The following is a 24365-nucleotide window of genomic DNA, read 5'->3' on the forward strand; positions in this document are numbered from 1 at the left end:
AACCTGCAATTAGAAATTGCTTTAGCCTATTCTAAGAGTGAAGCAATAATTGCAATCAGTTTCGACCTGAACTTAGGAAAACCCCTCTCTTATTAATAGAAGCCAAAAAGAGGCTATTCACTGTTAATGAATATACTGATTTCATTAAATCCTATTAAGATCACTATTAAAGGCTGCTAACCTTAAAATAATGGAAACATTTGGTCTTTGTTTTTATAGTGTATTAAAACACCTAACATTTTCATTGTTAAAAAGCAATTTTAGCTAAAAATATTCTCAAAACAAATATCATAATATTTTCACTATTATATTTTAAATTAAACTATAAGAACTAAAAGAATAAAAATACAATAAAAAATATTAAAATAATAATATTTTTTAGATTACTAACTTGGAACCATTGTACAAATATTCTAGCTGCATAATTAAATTTATAAACTCCCTGCGGCCCAATTTCTTCTAATCATCCATTATCAAACCTATAGTAATAAAGACCAGAAACCAATGATTTCACAGATAGTCTCCCGGATCTAATTGATAAAAATCATATACTCCCAAAAAAATCATTAACTTTACTTAAGTTAATGATTCCAATAAAACCTCTGTATAGAGAGTAAAAGACTCAACAACCTAAACCTAAAATTACAACATTAACCATTTTGATCTTCAATATCATAATTCTTAAATCCCAACAAGAAAACATAATTCATCTTATTATCGAACCAAAAAAAATTACCAACAATCCTATAAGGAACACTGGAACTTCTATTCAAAAAGACCAATGACTAGAGAAAACAACTAACTTTCTTCTACCCCTTCATATTGAATAATATATAACACGCAATGAATAAACACAAGTTATTACAGTTGCTAATACAACCAAAGAAGTAGTAAATCAATTTTCCTTATTAGCATAAACAAATTCTAAAATTATATCTTTTGAATAAAATCCTCTTAAAAATGGTAACCCAAATAGTGATAAATTAGCTAGTCTAAATGATATTCCAATTAAAGGATTAGAACAAAAAAAAAATCCCATAAAACGAATATCCTGCCCTCCTAATCTTCTATGGATTATAAAACCAGCACATAAAAATAATATAGCCTTAAATAATGCATGAGTTAATAAATGAAAAAAAGCTAGACCTGTTTCCCCTAAAGACAAAATTAATATTATTAAACCAAGCTGTCTAAGAGTAGACAAAGCAATAATTTTTTTTAGATCCATTTCCAATACAGCCCCAACCCCTGATATAACCATAGTTAACAAAGCCAAAAAAGATAAAAATCATCTAAAACCACTAATACAAAATAACATATCTAAACGAATTAAAAGATAAACACCAGCTGTAACCAAAGTTGAAGAATGAACTAAAGAGGAGACGGGGGTTGGGGCTGCCATAGCAGCGGGGAGTCAGGCAGAAAAAGGAATTTGAGCTCTTTTAGTTATACCAGCAATGATTAGCATTAAACCTCCTACAAAAAATATTTTTTTAAAAACCAAAAAATCTAAATTTCCAAAATTTAAAAGAAAAACAAAAGATAATAAAATTATCACATCCCCAATTCGATTTCTCATCACAGTAATTATTCCAGCTCTATCAGATTTATAATTCTGATAAAAAATTACTAGACAATATGAAACTAAGCCTAAACCATCTCACCCCAATAAAATTATTAATAAATTAGGACTCATAATTATTATTAGTATAGACCCAACAAATAATAAAACTCCATAACAAAAATAATTTTTAAATTTTTCTCTTTCCATATAGTCATTTCTATAAAAAATAACTATACATGAGATAAACAAAACCACGCAAACAAATATTATTCTCATCCAATCAAACAATAAATAAAATTTTAATTCAAAATCCCCTAAAACTAATAAAAAATATTCAATTACTAAAACATTTATATATATTATAAATCATACGCCTAGGGTAAAAAAAAAAATTCTTAAAATAAATATATAAACTCCTCATTGGAAAAAAATTATCCAGTGATAATTCCTCATTAAATCCACAATTTAATATTTTATATATAAACTAACTAGATAAAACCAAATTATAAATATCTCCATTTTCAAAATTCACAATAATAGGGGAATTAAATGAAGAAATAATAGATATATTTCTCGAATTGAAATTATAAACACACCATATACCACCCATCCTTTCCCATGATTTAAATAACTAAATATATACAAAGAATACCCTGCACTAAAAAAAGATATTAAACCTAAAGGAACTATTACTATTAATCTCCACTTTATAATACCACCTATTAATAGTAACTCTCCACCTAAATTTATAGAAGGAGGGGCTGCTATATTAATAATTCTAAATAAAAATCATCACAATCCTAAAAATGGAAATACTCTTCCTAAACCTTTTAAAAGAATTATTCTACGAGTGTAGAACCGTTCATAGTACATATTTGCTAAACAAAATAACCCTGATGAGCAAAGACCATGACCAATCATTATAGCTAAACTTCCAATCAACCCTCAACCAGTTATACTCATAAGACCTCCTAAAACCATACCCATATGACATACAGAAGAATATGCAATCAGTGCCTTAACATCAACCTGACATAAACAAATTAATCTAATTATTAAACCGCCAATCAAAACAACTCTCATAATCAGAAAACTAAATCTATTAAAATTATTAATTAAAAAAAATTTAATTCGAAGAAGTCCATAAATTCCTAATTTTAATAACACACCAGCCAAAATCATAGATCCAGCTACCGGAGCTTCAACATGAGCCTTTGGGAGTCAAACATGAACAAAAAATATTGGTATTTTTACTAAAAATCCTAAAACTCCTATAAGCACTATCACTATTGATAATCTATAATTTATTCAATAAATATAAAAAATTCTTAATCTTTCTCTATTGAATAAAAAAAACAAAAATAAAGGGAGTGAACCAAAAAGTGTATAAAATAGTATATAAATACCAGCCTGAAGACGTTCAGGCTGGTATCCCCAACCCATAATTAATATAACAATAGGAAACAAAACTCTTTCAAAAAATAAATAAAACCCAATTAAATTTTGAAGCAAAAAGCAAAAAATTAAAAGAAGAACTATCAAAATAATATAAAAATTAAATATCTTATCAAAATTAACCTTTAAACTCATTCTAGCTAAAAATATTAGTATTCCAATCCACAAACTTAACTCAATCAAAAAAAAACCCAATATATCTATCCCAAATAACTCCCCAACAAATAAATAAATACCAGACCAATCAACTAAAAAAAAAGTAAATAAGCAACAAAAAAACAACACAAATATAAATTCAACAAAAGAGAAGTATAAATACATGCATATTATCATAATTAATACTATTACTAAAATTAACATTTCATTAAATTTATTGAATTTAATTTATCATTTCCATAAAAATAAACTCCTATTACTAAAATTCTTAGCCCCAACCCAGCTTCGCAAACCACAAGAATTATAAACAAGATTATTCTCAAAAAATCATATTTAAACCCATCAAAAAGTACAACATTATATAAGATTCCTAAATATATAAACTCTAAACACAAAAACAAAATTAAAATATGATTCCGGTTAAAAAAAATACTTATTAAACCAAAAAAATAAATTAACACCCCAAACATAAACATTAGTTACAATAGTTTAAAAGAAAACAAAGGTTTTGTAACCCTTAATTGATTAAATCTTGTAATTTCAGAAAAGATACCTCATCCTAAATCCCCAAAATTTAAATATTTAATTATACTATTTTCTGAAATAAAATTTATAATAATTATACCCCTTATATTTATATCCTCAACACACCCTATTTCTATAGTTATAATCATGATTTTAACTACAATCTACATAAGAATCATGATATATAAATTTATAAAATTCTCTTGATTCATTCTAATTATTACACTTCTTATCTTAGGAGGTTTACTAGTAATTTTTCTGTACATTACAAGTTTAACACCAAATAAAAAATTTACTTTTAACAAAAAATGACTTTTTATTAGACTTCCATTATTATTGGTACTAAAAATTAATAATTTTCCAATAGTATCTATAAATAAAATACAAATTCAAGAAATTTTAACAGAAAAACCTTTAATAATATTACTATTTATAATAATTTACTTATTAATCTCTCTAATTTCTATTATAATAATTATTAAATCAATTATAGCCCCTCTAAAATCTAACTAATGCTTCTTCGGAAATCCAATAGCTTAATCAAAATCATCAACTCAACATTAATTGATTTACCTGCTCCCTCAAACATTTCATACATATGAAATTATGGATCCTTACTTAGAATATGTTTAATTATTCAAATTTTAACAGGAGTTTTTCTAGCTATACACTTTTCAAGAGATATTACAACTGCATTTTCAAGAGTATCACACATCACACGTGATGTCAATCTAGGATGAATAATCCGAGCAGCACATGCTAACACAGCCTCTTTCTTCTTTATTTTCTTATACATTCACGTAGCACGTGGTCTATTTTTCTCTTCATTCTATTTAAAAGGCCCTTGAATTTCAGGAACAATCATCATTTTAATTTTAATAGCTACTGCATTTTTAGGATATGTTCTACCTTGAGGCCAAATATCATTCTGAGGGGCAACAGTAATTACAAATCTTCTTTCAGCTATTCCCTACATCGGTCATACAATTACTCAATGAATTTGAGGTGGGTTTTCAGTTGATAACCCCACCTTAACTCGATTCTTTACTCTTCATTTTTTATTCCCTTTTATCCTACTAGCGATAATTATAATTCACATCTCACTTCTTCACGAAACAGGCTCATCAAATCCATTAGGAATTTCTAACAGTATTGATAAAATTCCTTTCCATCCATATTTTACATATAAGGATATTTTAGGGGTAATTTTAGCACTTATATTGCTAACACTAGTAATTTTAATTTATCCGTATATATTTTCCGACCCAGAGAATTTCCTAATAGCAAATCCACTTATCACTCCACCCCATATTCAACCAGAATGATACTTCCTATTCGCTTATGCAATTCTTCGATCAATTCCCAATAAACTAGGAGGGGTTGTAGCTTTAGTTATATCTATTCTAATTATTTTAATTCTTCCATTCACAACAAAATCAAAGTTTAAATCATCATCAATAAACCCAATTAAAAAAATCTTATTCTGAATCTTCGTTAATACATTCATTCTATTAACATTTATCGGAGCTTGTCCAGTAGAGCCACCATTCATTAACATTGGACAAATCCTAACTATAATATACTTTTCATATTTTTTAATTACACCAATTTTTAAATAGACATTTTAACTAAACTCAAGTATATACTTTGAAAGTATAAGATAGGATACCCCTAAATGTCTATTCTATTTTTGACCCAAATAAAATAACAATAAAACATCTTAATAAAAAAAAAAATATATAACAAAAAAATACTCACAGGTAAAATAACCTTCCAAGCCATCATTATTAACAAATCATACCGAACCCGTACTAGAGTTCCACGAACCAATAAATATAAATATATCATTAATAATAAACCAATACATATAAATCCTAACCCTCCAATAAATATAATTGAACTAATTATTCTTATAAAAATAATGTTACCATACTCAGACATAAATAAAACAGCAAACCCATACGATCCATATTCAATATTAAAACCTGAAACTAATTCTGACTCCCCTTCAGACAAATCAAAGGGTCTACGATTAGTCTCCGCTAAACAAGAAATAATCCATATAATAAATAACCCAAACATCCCTCAAATTAACCAATACACTTTTTGAAAATCTCCTATAAAAAACAAATTATATCTGCCAACCAAATAAATAACTCTAATCAAAATTATTGCTAATCTAACCTCATATGAAATAATTTGAGCCAACCCTCGAAATGAACCTAATAATGCATACTTAGAATTAGAGGCTCAACCTCCAATTAAAATCACATATACCCCAAGTCTAGAGATACATAAAAAATAAATCAATCTATATTCTATTTCAATTTGATTTTTATTTCAAAAAAACAATACCCAAAATAAAAGTATCAAAATTAAAGAAAGAACAGGAATAAATAAATATAAAAACAAATTTATAAACTTTATCATATTTCTTTCTTTCACAAAAAGCTTAATAACATCTGCAAAAGGTTGAAAAATTCCAGCATAACCTACCTTATTTGGTCCCTTTCGAAGATGAATATAACCAAGGACTTTTCGTTCTATAAGCGTAAAAAAAGCAACTCTTACTAACACCATTAATAACAATAATACATATCTAAAAACAATTATTATTAAAGGAAAATTCATTAAAGGAGCTTAAATCCTTCGCATTTAATCTGCCACTTTAATCCAATATTATTAACTGACTACCCAGAGTCCTCATCAAATTCTAAATTTGACACAATTAATCTGCCAAGCTAATATAACTTTAACTAAAATTTTTATTTAAAAATTTTATATAATCAATTCCTTTCGTACTATGAAAATAACTTCAAAATTTAGATAGAAACCAACCTGGCTCACGCCGGTCTGAACTCAGATCATGTAAGAATTTAAAAGTTGAGCAAACTTCTTATTATAACTTCTTCATTATAAAAGTATCTTAATCCAACATCGAGGTCGCAATCTATTTTATCTATATGAACTATCCAAAATAATAACGCTGTTATCCCTAGAGTATTTTATTCAAATAATCACTATTAATGGATCATTTTAATCATTTTAAAGATTCCTATCTTTAAAAGTCGCCCCAACCAATTAAAAAAAGATATCTCCATTCTACAAAAATAGCTAAATACCTATTCTTAAAAAAATTCATAGGGTCTTCTTGTCCCAAAATTGCATAAAAACTTTTTCATATTTAAATTAACTTTTAAAATAAAAATAAAGAAAGTTAACCCCTGTTAAACCATTCTCTTAGCATCCATTAAAAATCTTATTTCAATACCTTCGCATAGTCAAAATACCACAGCAATTTACAAAACATTGAGCAGGTTTTATATTTCATTAACATCAAAATACAATGTTTTTGATAAACATTCAGAAGTTACAATTGCCGAGTTACTATACTTTTTAAAAATAATTAAATTAAACTTAATTTTTTTTAAAAAAATAAAAAATTATACTAATTTTAACATCATCACTTTTAACATATAATTAAATAAAACAAAAAAAAATAAAACCAAAAACATCATTAAAATTCTTTTATTACAAATAAGTAAATTTTAAACCTTTTACTTTAAAAATAAAATTTTTATATAAAACTCCAAAGCTTATCCCAAAGAGCAAAAAATATAAATCTACTTATAAAGCACAAAATATATAAAAACATATAATTTTTCAAAAATAACCAGATATCACATTTTTCGATTAAAATTTCATTTCTACCACAACTTAATTTAAACTCTAAAACGTTTAAAAATTCATTAAGTAGCTCAAAATAATTCGGGAGATAATAAAAACCTTACTAAATTTAATTAAACCCTGATACAAAAGGTACAAAACTATTTAACTTCTACAAAAACAACTATAATTTTTTCAAAGTTCCATAACAGTACATTAATCTATCGTTCCAAAATAACCTCACGCATGATATAAATAAAAATCCCTAATAAATAAAATTTTAACAATCTCCACTTTATTAGAATGGCCTACATAGCACTTTTTCATTGTAAATGAAATATCAATATAATGATTACATCCCAAAAAACACCTTCCGGTACTTTTACTTTGTTACGACTTATCTCACAAGTGAGAGCGACGGGCGATATGTGCATATCCTAGAGCTTCTTTCAGTTAAACATTATAATTTTAACTTACTATTAAATCCTTAATAATATTTCAAATAAACCATATATCAATAAATGTAACCCATTTCAACCTTAATTTTACACTGCATTTTGACCTAACATTTTTAAAAAAAAATAATTAAAATCATAACCAAATAGTATAATTATAAATGATAGCGATATACAAACTGACTTAACTAAATTAAGTAAGATTTTTGAGTTTTATCAATCAAAGAATGAATTCCTCTAAAAAGCTTAGAATACCGCCAAAATCTTAAGATTTAATAACCTAAAAATTACTCCCAATTTCACCTTATATTAATAATAGGGTATCTAATCCTAGTTTACAAATAAATTTTATAAAATCAATCAATTTAAAACTAAAAAAAAATTTCACCTTAATTTTTTTAATTAAAAAAATTAATTTTTTTAATTAAAGATAAAATTTTTACTCTGCCTGAATAACCGCGGCGGCTGGCACAGGCTTCGCCAGAATTAATTAAAAAACTATTTTTAACAAAAATGAAAAAGATAAACTTCTATAAATAAAGTATCAATTAAATACATAAAGCTTTTTTAAAAAAAATTTTATTTACCATATAAATATCCTTTATTCCTATAGTTTTTTTTACTTTCTATAGGTATAAAGGATAATATACATATTTCAATACCGTTGTTAACTTTAATAAAATAGAATGAATATATTACAGATCGTGATGTTTACGCGAGTAAACCATTAAATCCACTTTTCAATTTTTTAGGCCTTTTACTTTAATTTTTAACTCTTTCTCTTAGTTGGCGTAGCTTAAATGAAATTCAACAAAAACCTTGCTTCAATAGAAGCTGCATTTAGGATTACTACAATTAAATGTGATTTGTGTCTGGGTGCTCCCAATTTGAAATTAGATGGGATAATATTTAAAAATAACGATAAAACAACTTTTATAAAATAAAATGCCTGAAAAAGGATTATCTTGATAGGATAAATTATGTATTAATTTGTACTTTTATTATTTAATTTTGATGAATTGAATCATCCCTTTTAAAATCAAAATTTAATGTGCCCTTACACCAAAAATTATAAAGTAAGCTAAAAAAGCTAGTGGGTTCATACCCCAAATATGGTGTATACCCTTTATTAATAAAAATATCAAAAATTATTTTAGTATGATTCATTATATTATCAATTTTTATTTCAATCTCATCTTCCTCATTTTTATTTTTATGAATATGTTTAGAAATTAATATAATAGCATTTGTACCTTTAATAAATTCTAATAACCAAATATCTTCAAATAGAATAATTACCTACTTTATTATTCAAGCTTTAGCATCATCAGCTTATATTTTTATTATTATTAACTTTTTAATAAATTGTGCAACTTCAATTGAAAAATTAAACCCAGCTATCAGATGTTCAATAATAATCAAAGTGGGGGCTGCCCCTTTCCACATTTGGTTCCCTCAAATTAGAGAAGGAATTTCTTTACAAAGCCTTCTTCTTCTATCGTCAATTCAAAAAATTATTCCACTCCACATCACTAGAATATTTGTTAATAAATTTATTTTTATTGCCATCACAATAAGAGCTATAATAGGATCCCTTGGAGGTCTCAATCAATTTTCAATTCGAAAAATTCTAGCATTCTCATCAATTACACATTTAGCATGGATACTTAGACTTATTATACTTAACAGAAATATATGATTAATATACATACTTATTTATACAACAATTTTAGCTTTTATTATCAACTTTATACATATTAACAGCATAAATTTTATTAATCAGACAATTTCTTTTTCAAAAGAAAATTCTCTTTACATTATCATCCTTCTTATATCATTAGGGGGAATACCACCTATAATTGGATTTTTTATAAAGTGAATATCATTAAAAATTATTATTTTTAATATATATATACTAAGAATCCCTTTAATTATTTCCTCATTAATTAATTTATATTTTTATACTCGACTAACTTATCCTTTTTTTTTAAAAATTTATTTAAATAATAAATGAAAGCTGTCAAAATTCAATACTATAATTTTATTTTTAATTATACAATTATTAATTTTTGTTATAATTCCATTAATTTAATAAAAGACTTTAAGTTAAAAAAACTATGTTCCTTCAAAGTACAAATTAATTAGAGTTAAGTCTTAGAAAATCTTCTTTAAATTTGCAATTTAATATTTTTTATAAAATATAAGACCTAGTAAAAGAAATTTTCATAAATAAATTTACAATTTATCACCTTAATCGGCCATTTTACCGCGATGACTTTACTCTACAAATCATAAAGACATTGGAACAATATATTTAATATTTGGAGCATGGTCAATAATAGTTGGAATATCACTTAGTATTCTTATTCGATCAGAACTAGGCCAACCAGGATCATTAATCAGAGATGACCAAATTTACAACGTAATTGTTACATCTCATGCATTTATTATAATTTTCTTTATAGTTATGCCAATCATAATTGGTGGATTTGGAAATTGAATAATCCCAATTATGCTTGGAACTCCAGATATAGCTTTTCCACGGATAAACAACATAAGATTTTGACTTCTCCCACCTTCACTATTATTACTATTATCTTCATCAATAGTAGAAAATGGAGCTGGAACTGGATGAACAGTATACCCACCCCTTGCATCAAACATTTCTCATTCCGGAATATCAGTAGATCTAGCTATTTTCAGTCTTCACTTAGCAGGAATTTCTTCAATCTTAGGTTCTATTAACTTCATCAGAACTATTATAAATATACGACCAAAAGGAATAACACTTGAGCGAATTCCACTATTTTTATGATCTGTTTTTGTTACAACAATTTTACTTCTTTTATCTCTCCCAGTTTTAGCAGGAGCCATTACCATATTACTAACTGATCGAAATTTTAACACATCTTTCTTTGACCCAGCAGGAGGAGGCGATCCAATTTTATATCAACATTTGTTTTGATTTTTTGGTCACCCTGAAGTATATATTTTAATTCTTCCAGGATTTGGAATAATTTCCCATATTATTTGTTTTCAAACAGGAAAAAAGGAACCTTTTGGGACATTAGGAATAATTTATGCTATAGTAGCAATTGGCCTTCTTGGATTTATTGTATGGGCTCATCATATATTCACTGTTGGAATAGATGTAGACACCCGAGCCTATTTTACTGCAGCAACAATAATTATTGCTGTCCCAACCGGAATCAAAATTTTTAGCTGATTAGCCACACTTCATGGAGTTCATATACAATATGATACCCCTATTTTATGATCCCTGGGATTTGTCTTCCTATTCACAATAGGTGGTTTAACAGGAATTATTTTAGCTAACTCATCAATTGACATTATTCTTCATGATACATATTATGTCGTAGCTCACTTCCATTATGTTTTATCAATAGGAGCAGTATTTGCTATTTTAGCTGGAATCACCCATTGATTCCCAATATTTTTTGGTTGATCATTTAACTCAATTTTATTAAAAATCCACTTTTTCTCAATATTTATTGGAGTAAACTTAACCTTCTTTCCACAACATTTCCTAGGATTAAGAGGAATACCACGACGTTATTCTGACTATCCTGATTTTTTCACTAAATGAAATTTAGTTTCATCACTAGGATCAATTATATCATTCATTAGTGTTTTAATTTTCATTTTCATTATATGAGAAGCAATAACCTCAAAACGCTTCGTAATTAACTCTCAATTTCCAACTTCATCAATTGAATGACAACTTAATCATCCGCCATCAGAACACACATTTAATCAAATCAATATTTTAATTAAATAACTAATGATATCATGAGCTAACCTATCATTTCCAAACAGAAACTCCCCAATTATAGAACAGTTAATTTTTTTTCATGACCATTCTATAACAATCATTGTTTTAATTACCTTAATTACACTTTATATAATTATAAATGTAGTTTTAAATTCTATAACAAGTCGGTTCCTTATAGAAGGTCAAGAGATTGAGACCCTTTGAACCATTATCCCTGCTGTGATTTTAATCTACATTGCTCTCCCATCTCTCCGACTACTTTACTTAATAGAAGAATCATTCTATCCATCAATCTCAATAAAAGTTATCGGGCATCAATGATATTGATCATATGAATACCCCGACTTCAACATTGAACTTGATTCATTTATAATCCCAAATTTTGATGAAAACCTATCCACATTCCGTTTATTAGACGTTGACAACCGAATTGTCCTGCCTTATAATACTAATATACGAATCCTAATTACATCTGCTGATGTTATTCATTCATGAACAATCCCAACACTTGGAGTCAAAATAGATGCAGTCCCAGGACGATTAAATCAAATTTCAACAATAGCTAGACGCCCAGGAATCTTTTATGGCCAATGTTCAGAAATTTGTGGAGCAAACCATAGTTTTATACCTATTTCTATAGAAGTTACATCACTAAATAATTTCCTCAATTGAATTAAACTATTTTCATTGAATGGCTGAAGTGAAAGCATTGGTCTCTTAAACCACTCTATAGTAAACAATTACTTTCAATGAAAAAACTAGTTAAAATATAACATAAGATTGTCATTCTTAAATTACCATTGTGTTTTTTAATCCCACAACTCTTTCCAATAAACTGAAATATCTTAACCTTTTCATTTTTATGTATAATAGTAATTTTAACAACCGTTATATACTTTTCTTTTAACCTTAAAACCTCTAAAACTTCAATTAAAAAAAACATTTTTGAAAAAGAGTGAAAATGATAATAAATTTATTCTCTATTTTTGACCCAGCAACCTCAAAAACACTTACATTAAACTGAACAAGACTTTTACTCCCACTACTATTTATTCCAATAATTTATTGGGTTATCCCATCTCGTATTCATTTTTTATGGAATAAAACTTCATTATTACTATTTCATGAATTAAAAAATCTCTTCTCGAAAAAAAATATTAAATTCATTTATATTTTCATTGTTCTTTTCTGATTTATCTTAACCTGCAACTTCATAGGACTTTTCCCATATATTTTCACCCCAACAAGCCATATTAATCTATCTTCATTCCTAGCTCTCCCAATATGGTTAACATTCATGTTATACGGGTGGATCAACCAAACAAATCATATATTTGCCCATCTGGTCCCTCTAGGAACTCCAATTTTTCTAACAGTATTCATAGTATGTATTGAAACAATTAGTAACTTAATTCGACCATTAACACTATCAGTACGTCTAACCGCAAACATAATTTCGGGGCATCTTCTCCTTTGTTTACTAAGAAACATTATAGAAAATATACCACTTATTAATTTAATAATTTTACCAGTTATAATTATCCTTCTTCTTTTAGAAATAGCTGTTGCTGTAATTCAAAGATATGTATTCATTACATTAACCTCACTCTACTTAAATGAATTAAACTAATGACATTCCAACCCTTCCATTTAGTAGATAAAAGACCATGACCTTTAACAGGTTCAATTGCAGCATTATCATTTATAGTTGGTATGATTAATATAATACATTTTAAAAATTTTTTGCTTATTCAATTAGCAACTTTAATTACTATTCTAACTATAATTCAATGATGACGAGATATTTGTCGAGAAGCATCATTTCAAGGAAATCATAACTCAATTGTGTTACTTAATATAAAATGAGGAATAATACTATTCATTATTTCTGAAGTTTTTTTCTTTGTTTCATTTTTCTGGTCATTCTTCCATAGAAGTCTTTCTCCAAATATTGAAATTGGTTCAATGTGGCCTCCACAAGGAATTATTCCCTTTAACCCATTTAGAATCCCATTGTTAAATACAACAATCTTACTCTCCTCAGGAATTTCTGTTACTTGAGCACATCACAGACTTCTAATAAAAAATTATAACGAAAGTCAAAACGCACTATTAATAACTATTATTTTAGGAATCTTATTCACATCTCTTCAATCATGAGAATACATCCAAGCTCCATTTTCAATTTCAGATTCTGTTTATGGATCTACATTTTTTATAGCAACTGGTTTTCATGGAATCCATGTATTAATTGGGACCACCTTTTTATCAATTTCATCTTTACGAATTTATCTAAGCCACTTTTCTGATAAACATCACTTTGGATTTGAAGCTGCTGCTTGATACTGACATTTTGTAGACGTTGTTTGGTTATTCCTTTATACATTTGTATATTGATGAACATTCTATTTTATTAGTATATACCACAGTACATCTAATTTCCAATTAGAAAGTTTTTTTAAAAATAAAATAATAAAATTTCTTATAATCTCACTATTAATAGCAAGAATTATTTTTTTTTTAGGAAATTTAACAAACAAAAAAAATTTCCTAAAAAAAGAAAAAAACTCTCCCTTTGAGTGTGGATTTGACCCTTTTTCTCTCTCCCGCACCCCCTTTTCTCTCCGATTTTTTATAATCGCAATTATCTTTTTAATTTTTGATATTGAAATTGTTATCCTTTTACCTTTTCCAATTACTCAAAACCTTGATAGTATCAGCTCATTAATAATAATATTTACAATTATTAATTTAATTTTAATTGGTCTTGTGTATGAGTGAAAAAATGGAATAATTGAATGAGTCTCATAAATCCAGAGAGTAGTATTTAAAATTTATAAAATCTAACCTGCAATTAGAAATTGCTTTAGCCTATTCTAAGAGTGAAGCAATAATTGCAATCAGTTTCGACCTGAACTTAGGAAAACCCCTCTCTTATTAATAGAAGCCAAAAAGAGGCTATTCACTGTTAATGAATATACTGATTTCATTAAATCCTATTAAGATCACTATTAAAGGCTGCTAACCTTAAAATAATGGAAACATTTGGTCTTTGTTTTTATAGTGTATTAAAACACCTAACATTTTCATTGTTAAAAAGCAATTTTAGCTAAAAATATTCTCAAAACAAATATCATAATATTTTCACTATTATATTTTAAATTAAACTATAAGAACTAAAAGAATAAAAATACAATAAAAAATATTAAAATAATAATATTTTTTAGATTACTAACTTGGAACCATTGTACAAATATTCTAGCTGCATAATTAAATTTATAAACTCCCTGCGGCCCAATTTCTTCTAATCATCCATTATCAAACCTATAGTAATAAAGACCAGAAACCAATGATTTCACAGATAGTCTCCCGGATCTAATTGATAAAAATCATATACTCCCAAAAAAATCATTAACTTTACTTAAGTTAATGATTCCAATAAAACCTCTGTATAGAGAGTAAAAGACTCAACAACCTAAACCTAAAATTACAACATTAACCATTTTGATCTTCAATATCATAATTCTTAAATCCCAACAAGAAAACATAATTCATCTTATTATCGAACCAAAAAAAATTACCAACAATCCTATAAGGAACACTGGAACTTCTATTCAAAAAGACCAATGACTAGAGAAAACAACTAACTTTCTTCTACCCCTTCATATTGAATAATATATAACACGCAATGAATAAACACAAGTTATTACAGTTGCTAATACAACCAAAGAAGTAGTAAATCAATTTTCCTTATTAGCATAAACAAATTCTAAAATTATATCTTTTGAATAAAATCCTCTTAAAAATGGTAACCCAAATAGTGATAAATTAGCTAGTCTAAATGATATTCCAATTAAAGGATTAGAACAAAAAAAAAATCCCATAAAACGAATATCCTGCCCTCCTAATCTTCTATGGATTATAAAACCAGCACATAAAAATAATATAGCCTTAAATAATGCATGAGTTAATAAATGAAAAAAAGCTAGACCTGTTTCCCCTAAAGACAAAATTAATATTATTAAACCAAGCTGTCTAAGAGTAGACAAAGCAATAATTTTTTTTAGATCCATTTCCAATACAGCCCCAACCCCTGATATAACCATAGTTAACAAAGCCAAAAAAGATAAAAATCATCTAAAACCACTAATACAAAATAACATATCTAAACGAATTAAAAGATAAACACCAGCTGTAACCAAAGTTGAAGAATGAACTAAAGAGGAGACGGGGGTTGGGGCTGCCATAGCAGCGGGGAGTCAGGCAGAAAAAGGAATTTGAGCTCTTTTAGTTATACCAGCAATGATTAGCATTAAACCTCCTACAAAAAATATTTTTTTAAAAACCAAAAAATCTAAATTTCCAAAATTTAAAAGAAAAACAAAAGATAATAAAATTATCACATCCCCAATTCGATTTCTCATCACAGTAATTATTCCAGCTCTATCAGATTTATAATTCTGATAAAAAATTACTAGACAATATGAAACTAAGCCTAAACCATCTCACCCCAATAAAATTATTAATAAATTAGGACTCATAATTATTATTAGTATAGACCCAACAAATAATAAAACTCCATAACAAAAATAATTTTTAAATTTTTCTCTTTCCATATAGTCATTTCTATAAAAAATAACTATACATGAGATAAACAAAACCACGCAAACAAATATTATTCTCATCCAATCAAACAATAAATAAAATTTTAATTCAAAATCCCCTAAAACTAATAAAAAATATTCAATTACTAAAACATTTATATATATTATAAATCATACGCCTAGGGTAAAAAAAAAAATTCTTAAAATAAATATATAAACTCCTCATTGGAAAAAAATTATCCAGTGATAATTCCTCATTAAATCCACAATTTAATATTTTATATATAAACTAACTAGATAAAACCAAATTATAAATATCTCCATTTTCAAAATTCACAATAATAGGGGAATTAAATGAAGAAATAATAGATATATTTCTCGAATTGAAATTATAAACACACCATATACCACCCATCCTTTCCCATGATTTAAATAACTAAATATATACAAAGAATACCCTGCACTAAAAAAAGATATTAAACCTAAAGGAACTATTACTATTAATCTCCACTTTATAATACCACCTATTAATAGTAACTCTCCACCTAAATTTATAGAAGGAGGGGCTGCTATATTAATAATTCTAAATAAAAATCATCACAATCCTAAAAATGGAAATACTCTTCCTAAACCTTTTAAAAGAATTATTCTACGAGTGTAGAACCGTTCATAGTACATATTTGCTAAACAAAATAACCCTGATGAGCAAAGACCATGACCAATCATTATAGCTAAACTTCCAATCAACCCTCAACCAGTTATACTCATAAGACCTCCTAAAACCATACCCATATGACATACAGAAGAATATGCAATCAGTGCCTTAACATCAACCTGACATAAACAAATTAATCTAATTATTAAACCGCCAATCAAAACAACTCTCATAATCAGAAAACTAAATCTATTAAAATTATTAATTAAAAAAAATTTAATTCGAAGAAGTCCATAAATTCCTAATTTTAATAACACACCAGCCAAAATCATAGATCCAGCTACCGGAGCTTCAACATGAGCCTTTGGGAGTCAAACATGAACAAAAAATATTGGTATTTTTACTAAAAATCCTAAAACTCCTATAAGCACTATCACTATTGATAATCTATAATTTATTCAATAAATATAAAAAATTCTTAATCTTTCTCTATTGAATAAAAAAAACAAAAATAAAGGGAGTGAACCAAAAAGTGTATAAAATAGTATATAAATACCAGCCTGAAGACGTTCAGGCTGGTATCCCCAACCCATAATTAATATAACAATAGGAAACAAAACTCTTTCAAAAAATAAATAAAACCCAATTAAATTTTGAAGCAAAAAGCAAAAAATTAAAAGAAGAACTATCAAAATAATATAAAAATTAAATATCTTATCAAAATTAACCTTTAAACTCATTCTAGCTAAAAATATTAGTATTCCAATCCACAAACTTAACTCAATCAAAAAAAAACCCAATATATCTATCCCAAATAACTCCCCAACAAATAAATAAATACCAGACCAATCAACTAAAAAAAAAGTAAATAAGCAACAAAAAAACAACACAAATATAAATTCAACAAAAGAGAAGTATAAATACATGCATATTATCATAATTAATACTATTACTAAAATTAACATTTCATTAAATTTATTGAATTTAATTTATCATTTCCATAAAAATAAACTCCTATTACTAAAATTCTTAGCCCCAACCCAGCTTCGCAAACCACAAGAATTATAAACAAGATTATTCTCAAAAAATCATATTTAAACCCATCAAAAAGTACAACATTATATAAGATTCCTAAATATATAAACTCTAAACACAAAAACAAAATTAAAATATGATTCCGGTTAAAAAAAATACTTATTAAACCAAAAAAATAAATTAACACCCCAAACATAAACATTAGTTACAATAGTTTAAAAGAAAACAAAGGTTTTGTAACCCTTAATTGATTAAATCTTGTAATTTCAGAAAAGATACCTCATCCTAAATCCCCAAAATTTAAATATTTAATTATACTATTTTCTGAAATAAAATTTATAATAATTATACCCCTTATATTTATATCCTCAACACACCCTATTTCTATAGTTATAATCATGATTTTAACTACAATCTACATAAGAATCATGATATATAAATTTATAAAATTCTCTTGATTCATTCTAATTATTACACTTCTTATCTTAGGAGGTTTACTAGTAATTTTTCTGTACATTACAAGTTTAACACCAAATAAAAAATTTACTTTTAACAAAAAATGACTTTTTATTAGACTTCCATTATTATTGGTACTAAAAATTAATAATTTTCCAATAGTATCTATAAATAAAATACAAATTCAAGAAATTTTAACAGAAAAACCTTTAATAATATTACTATTTATAATAATTTACTTATTAATCTCTCTAATTTCTATTATAATAATTATTAAATCAATTATAGCCCCTCTAAAATCTAACTAATGCTTCTTCGGAAATCCAATAGCTTAATCAAAATCATCAACTCAACATTAATTGATTTACCTGCTCCCTCAAACATTTCATACATATGAAATTATGGATCCTTACTTAGAATATGTTTAATTATTCAAATTTTAACAGGAGTTTTTCTAGCTATACACTTTTCAAGAGATATTACAACTGCATTTTCAAGAGTATCACACATCACACGTGATGTCAATCTAGGATGAATAATCCGAGCAGCACATGCTAACACAGCCTCTTTCTTCTTTATTTTCTTATACATTCACGTAGCACGTGGTCTATTTTTCTCTTCATTCTATTTAAAAGGCCCTTGAATTTCAGGAACAATCATCATTTTAATTTTAATAGCTACTGCATTTTTAGGATATGTTCTACCTTGAGGCCAAATATCATTCTGAGGGGCAACAGTAATTACAAATCTTCTTTCAGCTATTCCCTACATCGGTCATACAATTACTCAATGAATTTGAGGTGGGTTTTCAGTTGATAACCCCACCTTAACTCGATTCTTTACTCTTCATTTTTTATTCCCTTTTATCCTACTAGCGATAATTATAATTCACATCTCACTTCTTCACGAAACAGGCTCATCAAATCCATTAGGAATTTCTAACAGTATTGATAAAATTCCTTTCCATCCATATTTTACATATAAGGATATTTTAGGGGTAATTTTAGCACTTATATTGCTAACACTAGTAATTTTAATTTATCCGTATATATTTTCCGACCCAGAGAATTTCCTAATAGCAAATCCACTTATCACTCCACCCCATATTCAACCAGAATGATACTTCCTATTCGCTTATGCAATTCTTCGATCAATTCCCAATAAACTAGGAGGGGTTGTAGCTTTAGTTATATCTATTCTAATTATTTTAATTCTTCCATTCACAACAAAATCAAAGTTTAAATCATCATCAATAAACCCAATTAAAAAAATCTTATTCTGAATCTTCGTTAATACATTCATTCTATTAACATTTATCGGAGCTTGTCCAGTAGAGCCACCATTCATTAACATTGGACAAATCCTAACTATAATATACTTTTCATATTTTTTAATTACACCAATTTTTAAATAGACATTTTAACTAAACTCAAGTATATACTTTGAAAGTATAAGATAGGATACCCCTAAATGTCTATTCTATTTTTGACCCAAATAAAATAACAATAAAACATCTTAATAAAAAAAAAAATATATAACAAAAAAATACTCACAGGTAAAATAACCTTCCAAGCCATCATTATTAACAAATCATACCGAACCCGTACTAGAGTTCCACGAACCAATAAATATAAATATATCATTAATAATAAACCAATACATATAAATCCTAACCCTCCAATAAATATAATTGAACTAATTATTCTTATAAAAATAATGTTACCATACTCAGACATAAATAAAACAGCAAACCCATACGATCCATATTCAATATTAAAACCTGAAACTAATTCTGACTCCCCTTCAGACAAATCAAAGGGTCTACGATTAGTCTCCGCTAAACAAGAAATAATCCATATAATAAATAACCCAAACATCCCTCAAATTAACCAATACACTTTTTGAAAATCTCCTATAAAAAACAAATTATATCTGCCAACCAAATAAATAACTCTAATCAAAATTATTGCTAATCTAACCTCATATGAAATAATTTGAGCCAACCCTCGAAATGAACCTAATAATGCATACTTAGAATTAGAGGCTCAACCTCCAATTAAAATCACATATACCCCAAGTCTAGAGATACATAAAAAATAAATCAATCTATATTCTATTTCAATTTGATTTTTATTTCAAAAAAACAATACCCAAAATAAAAGTATCAAAATTAAAGAAAGAACAGGAATAAATAAATATAAAAACAAATTTATAAACTTTATCATATTTCTTTCTTTCACAAAAAGCTTAATAACATCTGCAAAAGGTTGAAAAATTCCAGCATAACCTACCTTATTTGGTCCCTTTCGAAGATGAATATAACCAAGGACTTTTCGTTCTATAAGCGTAAAAAAAGCAACTCTTACTAACACCATTAATAACAATAATACATATCTAAAAACAATTATTATTAAAGGAAAATTCATTAAAGGAGCTTAAATCCTTCGCATTTAATCTGCCACTTTAATCCAATATTATTAACTGACTACCCAGAGTCCTCATCAAATTCTAAATTTGACACAATTAATCTGCCAAGCTAATATAACTTTAACTAAAATTTTTATTTAAAAATTTTATATAATCAATTCCTTTCGTACTATGAAAATAACTTCAAAATTTAGATAGAAACCAACCTGGCTCACGCCGGTCTGAACTCAGATCATGTAAGAATTTAAAAGTTGAGCAAACTTCTTATTATAACTTCTTCATTATAAAAGTATCTTAATCCAACATCGAGGTCGCAATCTATTTTATCTATATGAACTATCCAAAATAATAACGCTGTTATCCCTAGAGTATTTTATTCAAATAATCACTATTAATGGATCATTTTAATCATTTTAAAGATTCCTATCTTTAAAAGTCGCCCCAACCAATTAAAAAAAGATATCTCCATTCTACAAAAATAGCTAAATACCTATTCTTAAAAAAATTCATAGGGTCTTCTTGTCCCAAAATTGCATAAAAACTTTTTCATATTTAAATTAACTTTTAAAATAAAAATAAAGAAAGTTAACCCTGTTAAACCATTCTCTTAGCATCCATTAAAAATCTTATTTCAATACCTTCGCATAGTCAAAATACCACAGCAATTTACAAAACATTGAGCAGGTTTTATATTTCATTAACATCAAAATACAATGTTTTTGATAAACATTCAGAAGTTACAATTGCCGAGTTACTATACTTTTTAAAAATAATTAAATTAAACTTAATTTTTTTTAAAAAAATAAAAAATTATACTAATTTTAACATCATCACTTTTAACATATAATTAAATAAAACAAAAAAAAATAAAACCAAAAACATCATTAAAATTCTTTTATTACAAATAAGTAAATTTTAAACCTTTTACTTTAAAAATAAAATTTTTATATAAAACTCCAAAGCTTATCCCAAAGAGCAAAAAATATAAATCTACTTATAAAGCACAAAATATATAAAAACATATAATTTTTCAAAAATAACCAGATATCACATTTTTCGATTAAAATTTCATTTCTACCACAACTTAATTTAAACTCTAAAACGTTTAAAAATTCATTAAGTAGCTCAAAATAATTCGGGAGATAATAAAAACCTTACTAAATTTAATTAAACCCTGATACAAAAGGTACAAAACTATTTAACTTCTACAAAAACAACTATAATTTTTTCAAAGTTCCATAACAGTACATTAATCTATCGTTCCAAAATAACCTCACGCATGATATAAATAAAAATCCCTAATAAATAAAATTTTAACAATCTCCACTTTATTAGAATGGCCTACATAGCACTTTTTCATTGTAAATGAAATATCAATATAATGATTACATCCCAAAAAACACCTTCCGGTACTTTTACTTTGTTACGACTTATCTCACAAGTGAGAGCGACGGGCGATATGTGCATATCCTAGAGCTTCTTTCAGTTAAACATTATAATTTTAACTTACTATTAAATCCTTAATAATATTTCAAATAAACCATATATCAATAAATGTAACCCATTTCAACCTTAATTTTACACTGCATTTTGACCTAACATTTTTAAAAAAAAATAATTAAAATCATAACCAAATAGTATAATTATAAATGATAGCGATATACAAACTGACTTAACTAAATTAAGTAAGATTTTTGAGTTTTATCAATCAAAGAATGAATTCCTCTAAAAAGCTTAGAATACCGCCAAAATCTTAAGATTTAATAACCTAAAAATTACTCCCAATTTCACCTTATATTAATAATAGGGTATCTAATCCTAGTTTACAAATAAATTTTATAAAATCAATCAATTTAAAACTAAAAAAAAATTTCACCTTAATTTTTTTAATTAAAAAAATTAATTTTTTTAATTAAAGATAAAATTTTTACTCTGCCTGAATAACCGCGGCGGCTGGCACAGGCTTCGCCAGAATTAATTAAAAAACTATTTTTAACAAAAATGAAAAAGATAAACTTCTATAAATAAAGTATCAATTAAATACATAAAGCTTTTTTAAAAAAAATTTTATTTACCATATAAATATCCTTTATTCCTATAGTTTTTTTTACTTTCTATAGGTATAAAGGATAATATACATATTTCAATACCGTTGTTAACTTTAATAAAATAGAATGAATATATTACAGATCGTGATGTTTACGCGAGTAAACCATTAAATCCACTTTTCAATTTTTTAGGCCTTTTACTTTAATTTTTAACTCTTTCTCTTAGTTGGCGTAGCTTAAATGAAATTCAACAAAAACCTTGCTTCAATAGAAGCTGCATTTAGGATTACTACAATTAAATGTGATTTGTGTCTGGGTGCTCCCAATTTGAAATTAGATGGGATAATATTTAAAAATAACGATAAAACAACTTTTATAAAATAAAATGCCTGAAAAAGGATTATCTTGATAGGATAAATTATGTATTAATTTGTACTTTTATTATTTAATTTTGATGAATTGAATCATCCCTTTTAAAATCAAAATTTAATGTGCCCTTACACCAAAAATTATAAAGTAAGCTAAAAAAGCTAGTGGGTTCATACCCCAAATATGGTGTATACCCTTTATTAATAAAAATATCAAAAATTATTTTAGTATGATTCATTATATTATCAATTTTTATTTCAATCTCATCTTCCTCATTTTTATTTTTATGATATGTTTAGAAATTAATATAATAGCATTTGTACCTTTAATAAATTCTAATAACCAAATATCTTCAAATAGAATAATTACCTACTTTATTATTCAAGCTTTAGCATCATCAGCTTATATTTTTATTATTATTAACTTTTTAATAAATTGTGCAACTTCAATTGAAAAATTAAACCCAGCTATCAGATGTTCAATAATAATCAAAGTGGGGGCTGCCCCTTTCCACATTTGGTTCCCTCAAATTAGAGAAGGAATTTCTTTACAAAGCCTTCTTCTTCTATCGTCAATTCAAAAAATTATTCCACTCCACATCACTAGAATATTTGTTAATAAATTTATTTTTATTGCCATCACAATAAGAGCTATAATAGGATCCCTTGGAGGTCTCAATCAATTTTCAATTCGAAAAATTCTAGCATTCTCATCAATTACACATTTGCATGGATACTTAGACTTATTATACTTAACAGAAATATATGATTAATATACATACTTATTTATACAACAATTTTAGCTTTTATTATCAACTTTATACATATTACAGCATAAATTTTATTAATCAGACAATTTCTTTTTCAAAAGAAAATTCTCTATACATTATCATCCTTCTTATATCATTAGGGGGAATACCACCTATATTGGATTTTTTATAAAGTGAATATCATTAAAATTATTATTTTTAATATATATATACTTAGAATCCCTTTAATTATTTCCTCATTAATTAATTTATATTTTATACTCGACTAACTTATCCTTTTTTTTTAAAATTTATTTAAATAATAAATGAAAGCTGTCAAAATTCAATACTATAATTTTATTTTTAATTATACAATTATTAATTTTTGTTATAATCATTAATTTAATAA

General features: G+C 26.2%; 10 protein-coding genes and 2 pseudogenes across 10 annotated transcripts; 6 read left to right on the forward strand and 6 right to left on the reverse strand.

The window, feature by feature from the left end:
• Positions 1 to 332: 332 nt before the first annotated feature.
• On the reverse strand, positions 333 to 1402 carry LOC135376854 (NADH-ubiquinone oxidoreductase chain 5-like). Its single transcript, XM_064609303.1, is given in 1 exon segment — positions 333 to 1402. A coding segment is annotated over 1 exon segment (507 nt). The 3' UTR covers positions 333 to 895.
• On the reverse strand, positions 333 to 3379 carry LOC135376846 (NADH-ubiquinone oxidoreductase chain 4-like). Its single transcript, XM_064609299.1, is given in 1 exon segment — positions 333 to 3379. A coding segment is annotated over 1 exon segment (1350 nt). The 3' UTR covers positions 333 to 2029.
• On the reverse strand, positions 333 to 6367 carry LOC135376848 (NADH-ubiquinone oxidoreductase chain 1-like; annotated as a pseudogene).
• On the forward strand, positions 4198 to 5318 carry LOC135376853 (cytochrome b-like). Its single transcript, XM_064609302.1, is given in 1 exon segment — positions 4198 to 5318. A coding segment is annotated over 1 exon segment (813 nt). The 5' UTR covers positions 4198 to 4212; the 3' UTR covers positions 5026 to 5318.
• A 3921-nt stretch (positions 6368 to 10288) lies between the features above and the next one.
• LOC135376863 (cytochrome c oxidase subunit 1-like) lies at positions 10289 to 11624 on the forward strand. The gene is given in 1 exon segment (XM_064609311.1): positions 10289 to 11624. A coding segment is annotated over 1 exon segment (498 nt). The 3' UTR covers positions 10787 to 11624.
• Positions 11624 to 12299, forward strand: LOC135376859 (cytochrome c oxidase subunit 2-like). The gene is given in 1 exon segment (XM_064609307.1): positions 11624 to 12299. A coding segment is annotated over 1 exon segment (663 nt). The 3' UTR covers positions 12287 to 12299.
• A 152-nt stretch (positions 12300 to 12451) lies between these two features.
• Positions 12452 to 14022, forward strand: LOC135376857 (ATP synthase subunit a-like). Its single transcript, XM_064609305.1, is given in 1 exon segment — positions 12452 to 14022. A coding segment is annotated over 1 exon segment (669 nt). The 5' UTR covers positions 12452 to 12575; the 3' UTR covers positions 13245 to 14022.
• A 769-nt stretch (positions 14023 to 14791) lies between these two features.
• LOC135376855 (NADH-ubiquinone oxidoreductase chain 5-like) lies at positions 14792 to 15861 on the reverse strand. Its single transcript, XM_064609304.1, is given in 1 exon segment — positions 14792 to 15861. A coding segment is annotated over 1 exon segment (507 nt). The 3' UTR covers positions 14792 to 15354.
• Positions 14792 to 17838, reverse strand: LOC135376847 (NADH-ubiquinone oxidoreductase chain 4-like). The gene is given in 1 exon segment (XM_064609300.1): positions 14792 to 17838. A coding segment is annotated over 1 exon segment (1350 nt). The 3' UTR covers positions 14792 to 16488.
• On the reverse strand, positions 14792 to 20826 carry LOC135376850 (NADH-ubiquinone oxidoreductase chain 1-like; annotated as a pseudogene).
• On the forward strand, positions 18657 to 19777 carry LOC135376852 (cytochrome b-like). The gene is given in 1 exon segment (XM_064609301.1): positions 18657 to 19777. A coding segment is annotated over 1 exon segment (813 nt). The 5' UTR covers positions 18657 to 18671; the 3' UTR covers positions 19485 to 19777.
• A 2496-nt stretch (positions 20827 to 23322) lies between the features above and the next one.
• On the forward strand, positions 23323 to 24030 carry LOC135376861 (NADH-ubiquinone oxidoreductase chain 2-like). Its single transcript, XM_064609309.1, is given in 2 exon segments — positions 23323 to 23930; positions 23933 to 24030. Coding segments are annotated over 2 exon segments (537 nt in total). The 5' UTR covers positions 23323 to 23437; the 3' UTR covers positions 23977 to 24030.
• Positions 24031 to 24365: the final 335 nt, after the last annotated feature.

Source organism: Ornithodoros turicata, unplaced genomic scaffold (genome assembly GCF_037126465.1).
Source record: "Ornithodoros turicata isolate Travis unplaced genomic scaffold, ASM3712646v1 ctg00001343.1, whole genome shotgun sequence".
NCBI classification, from domain to species: Eukaryota; Metazoa; Arthropoda; class Arachnida; order Ixodida; family Argasidae; genus Ornithodoros; species Ornithodoros turicata.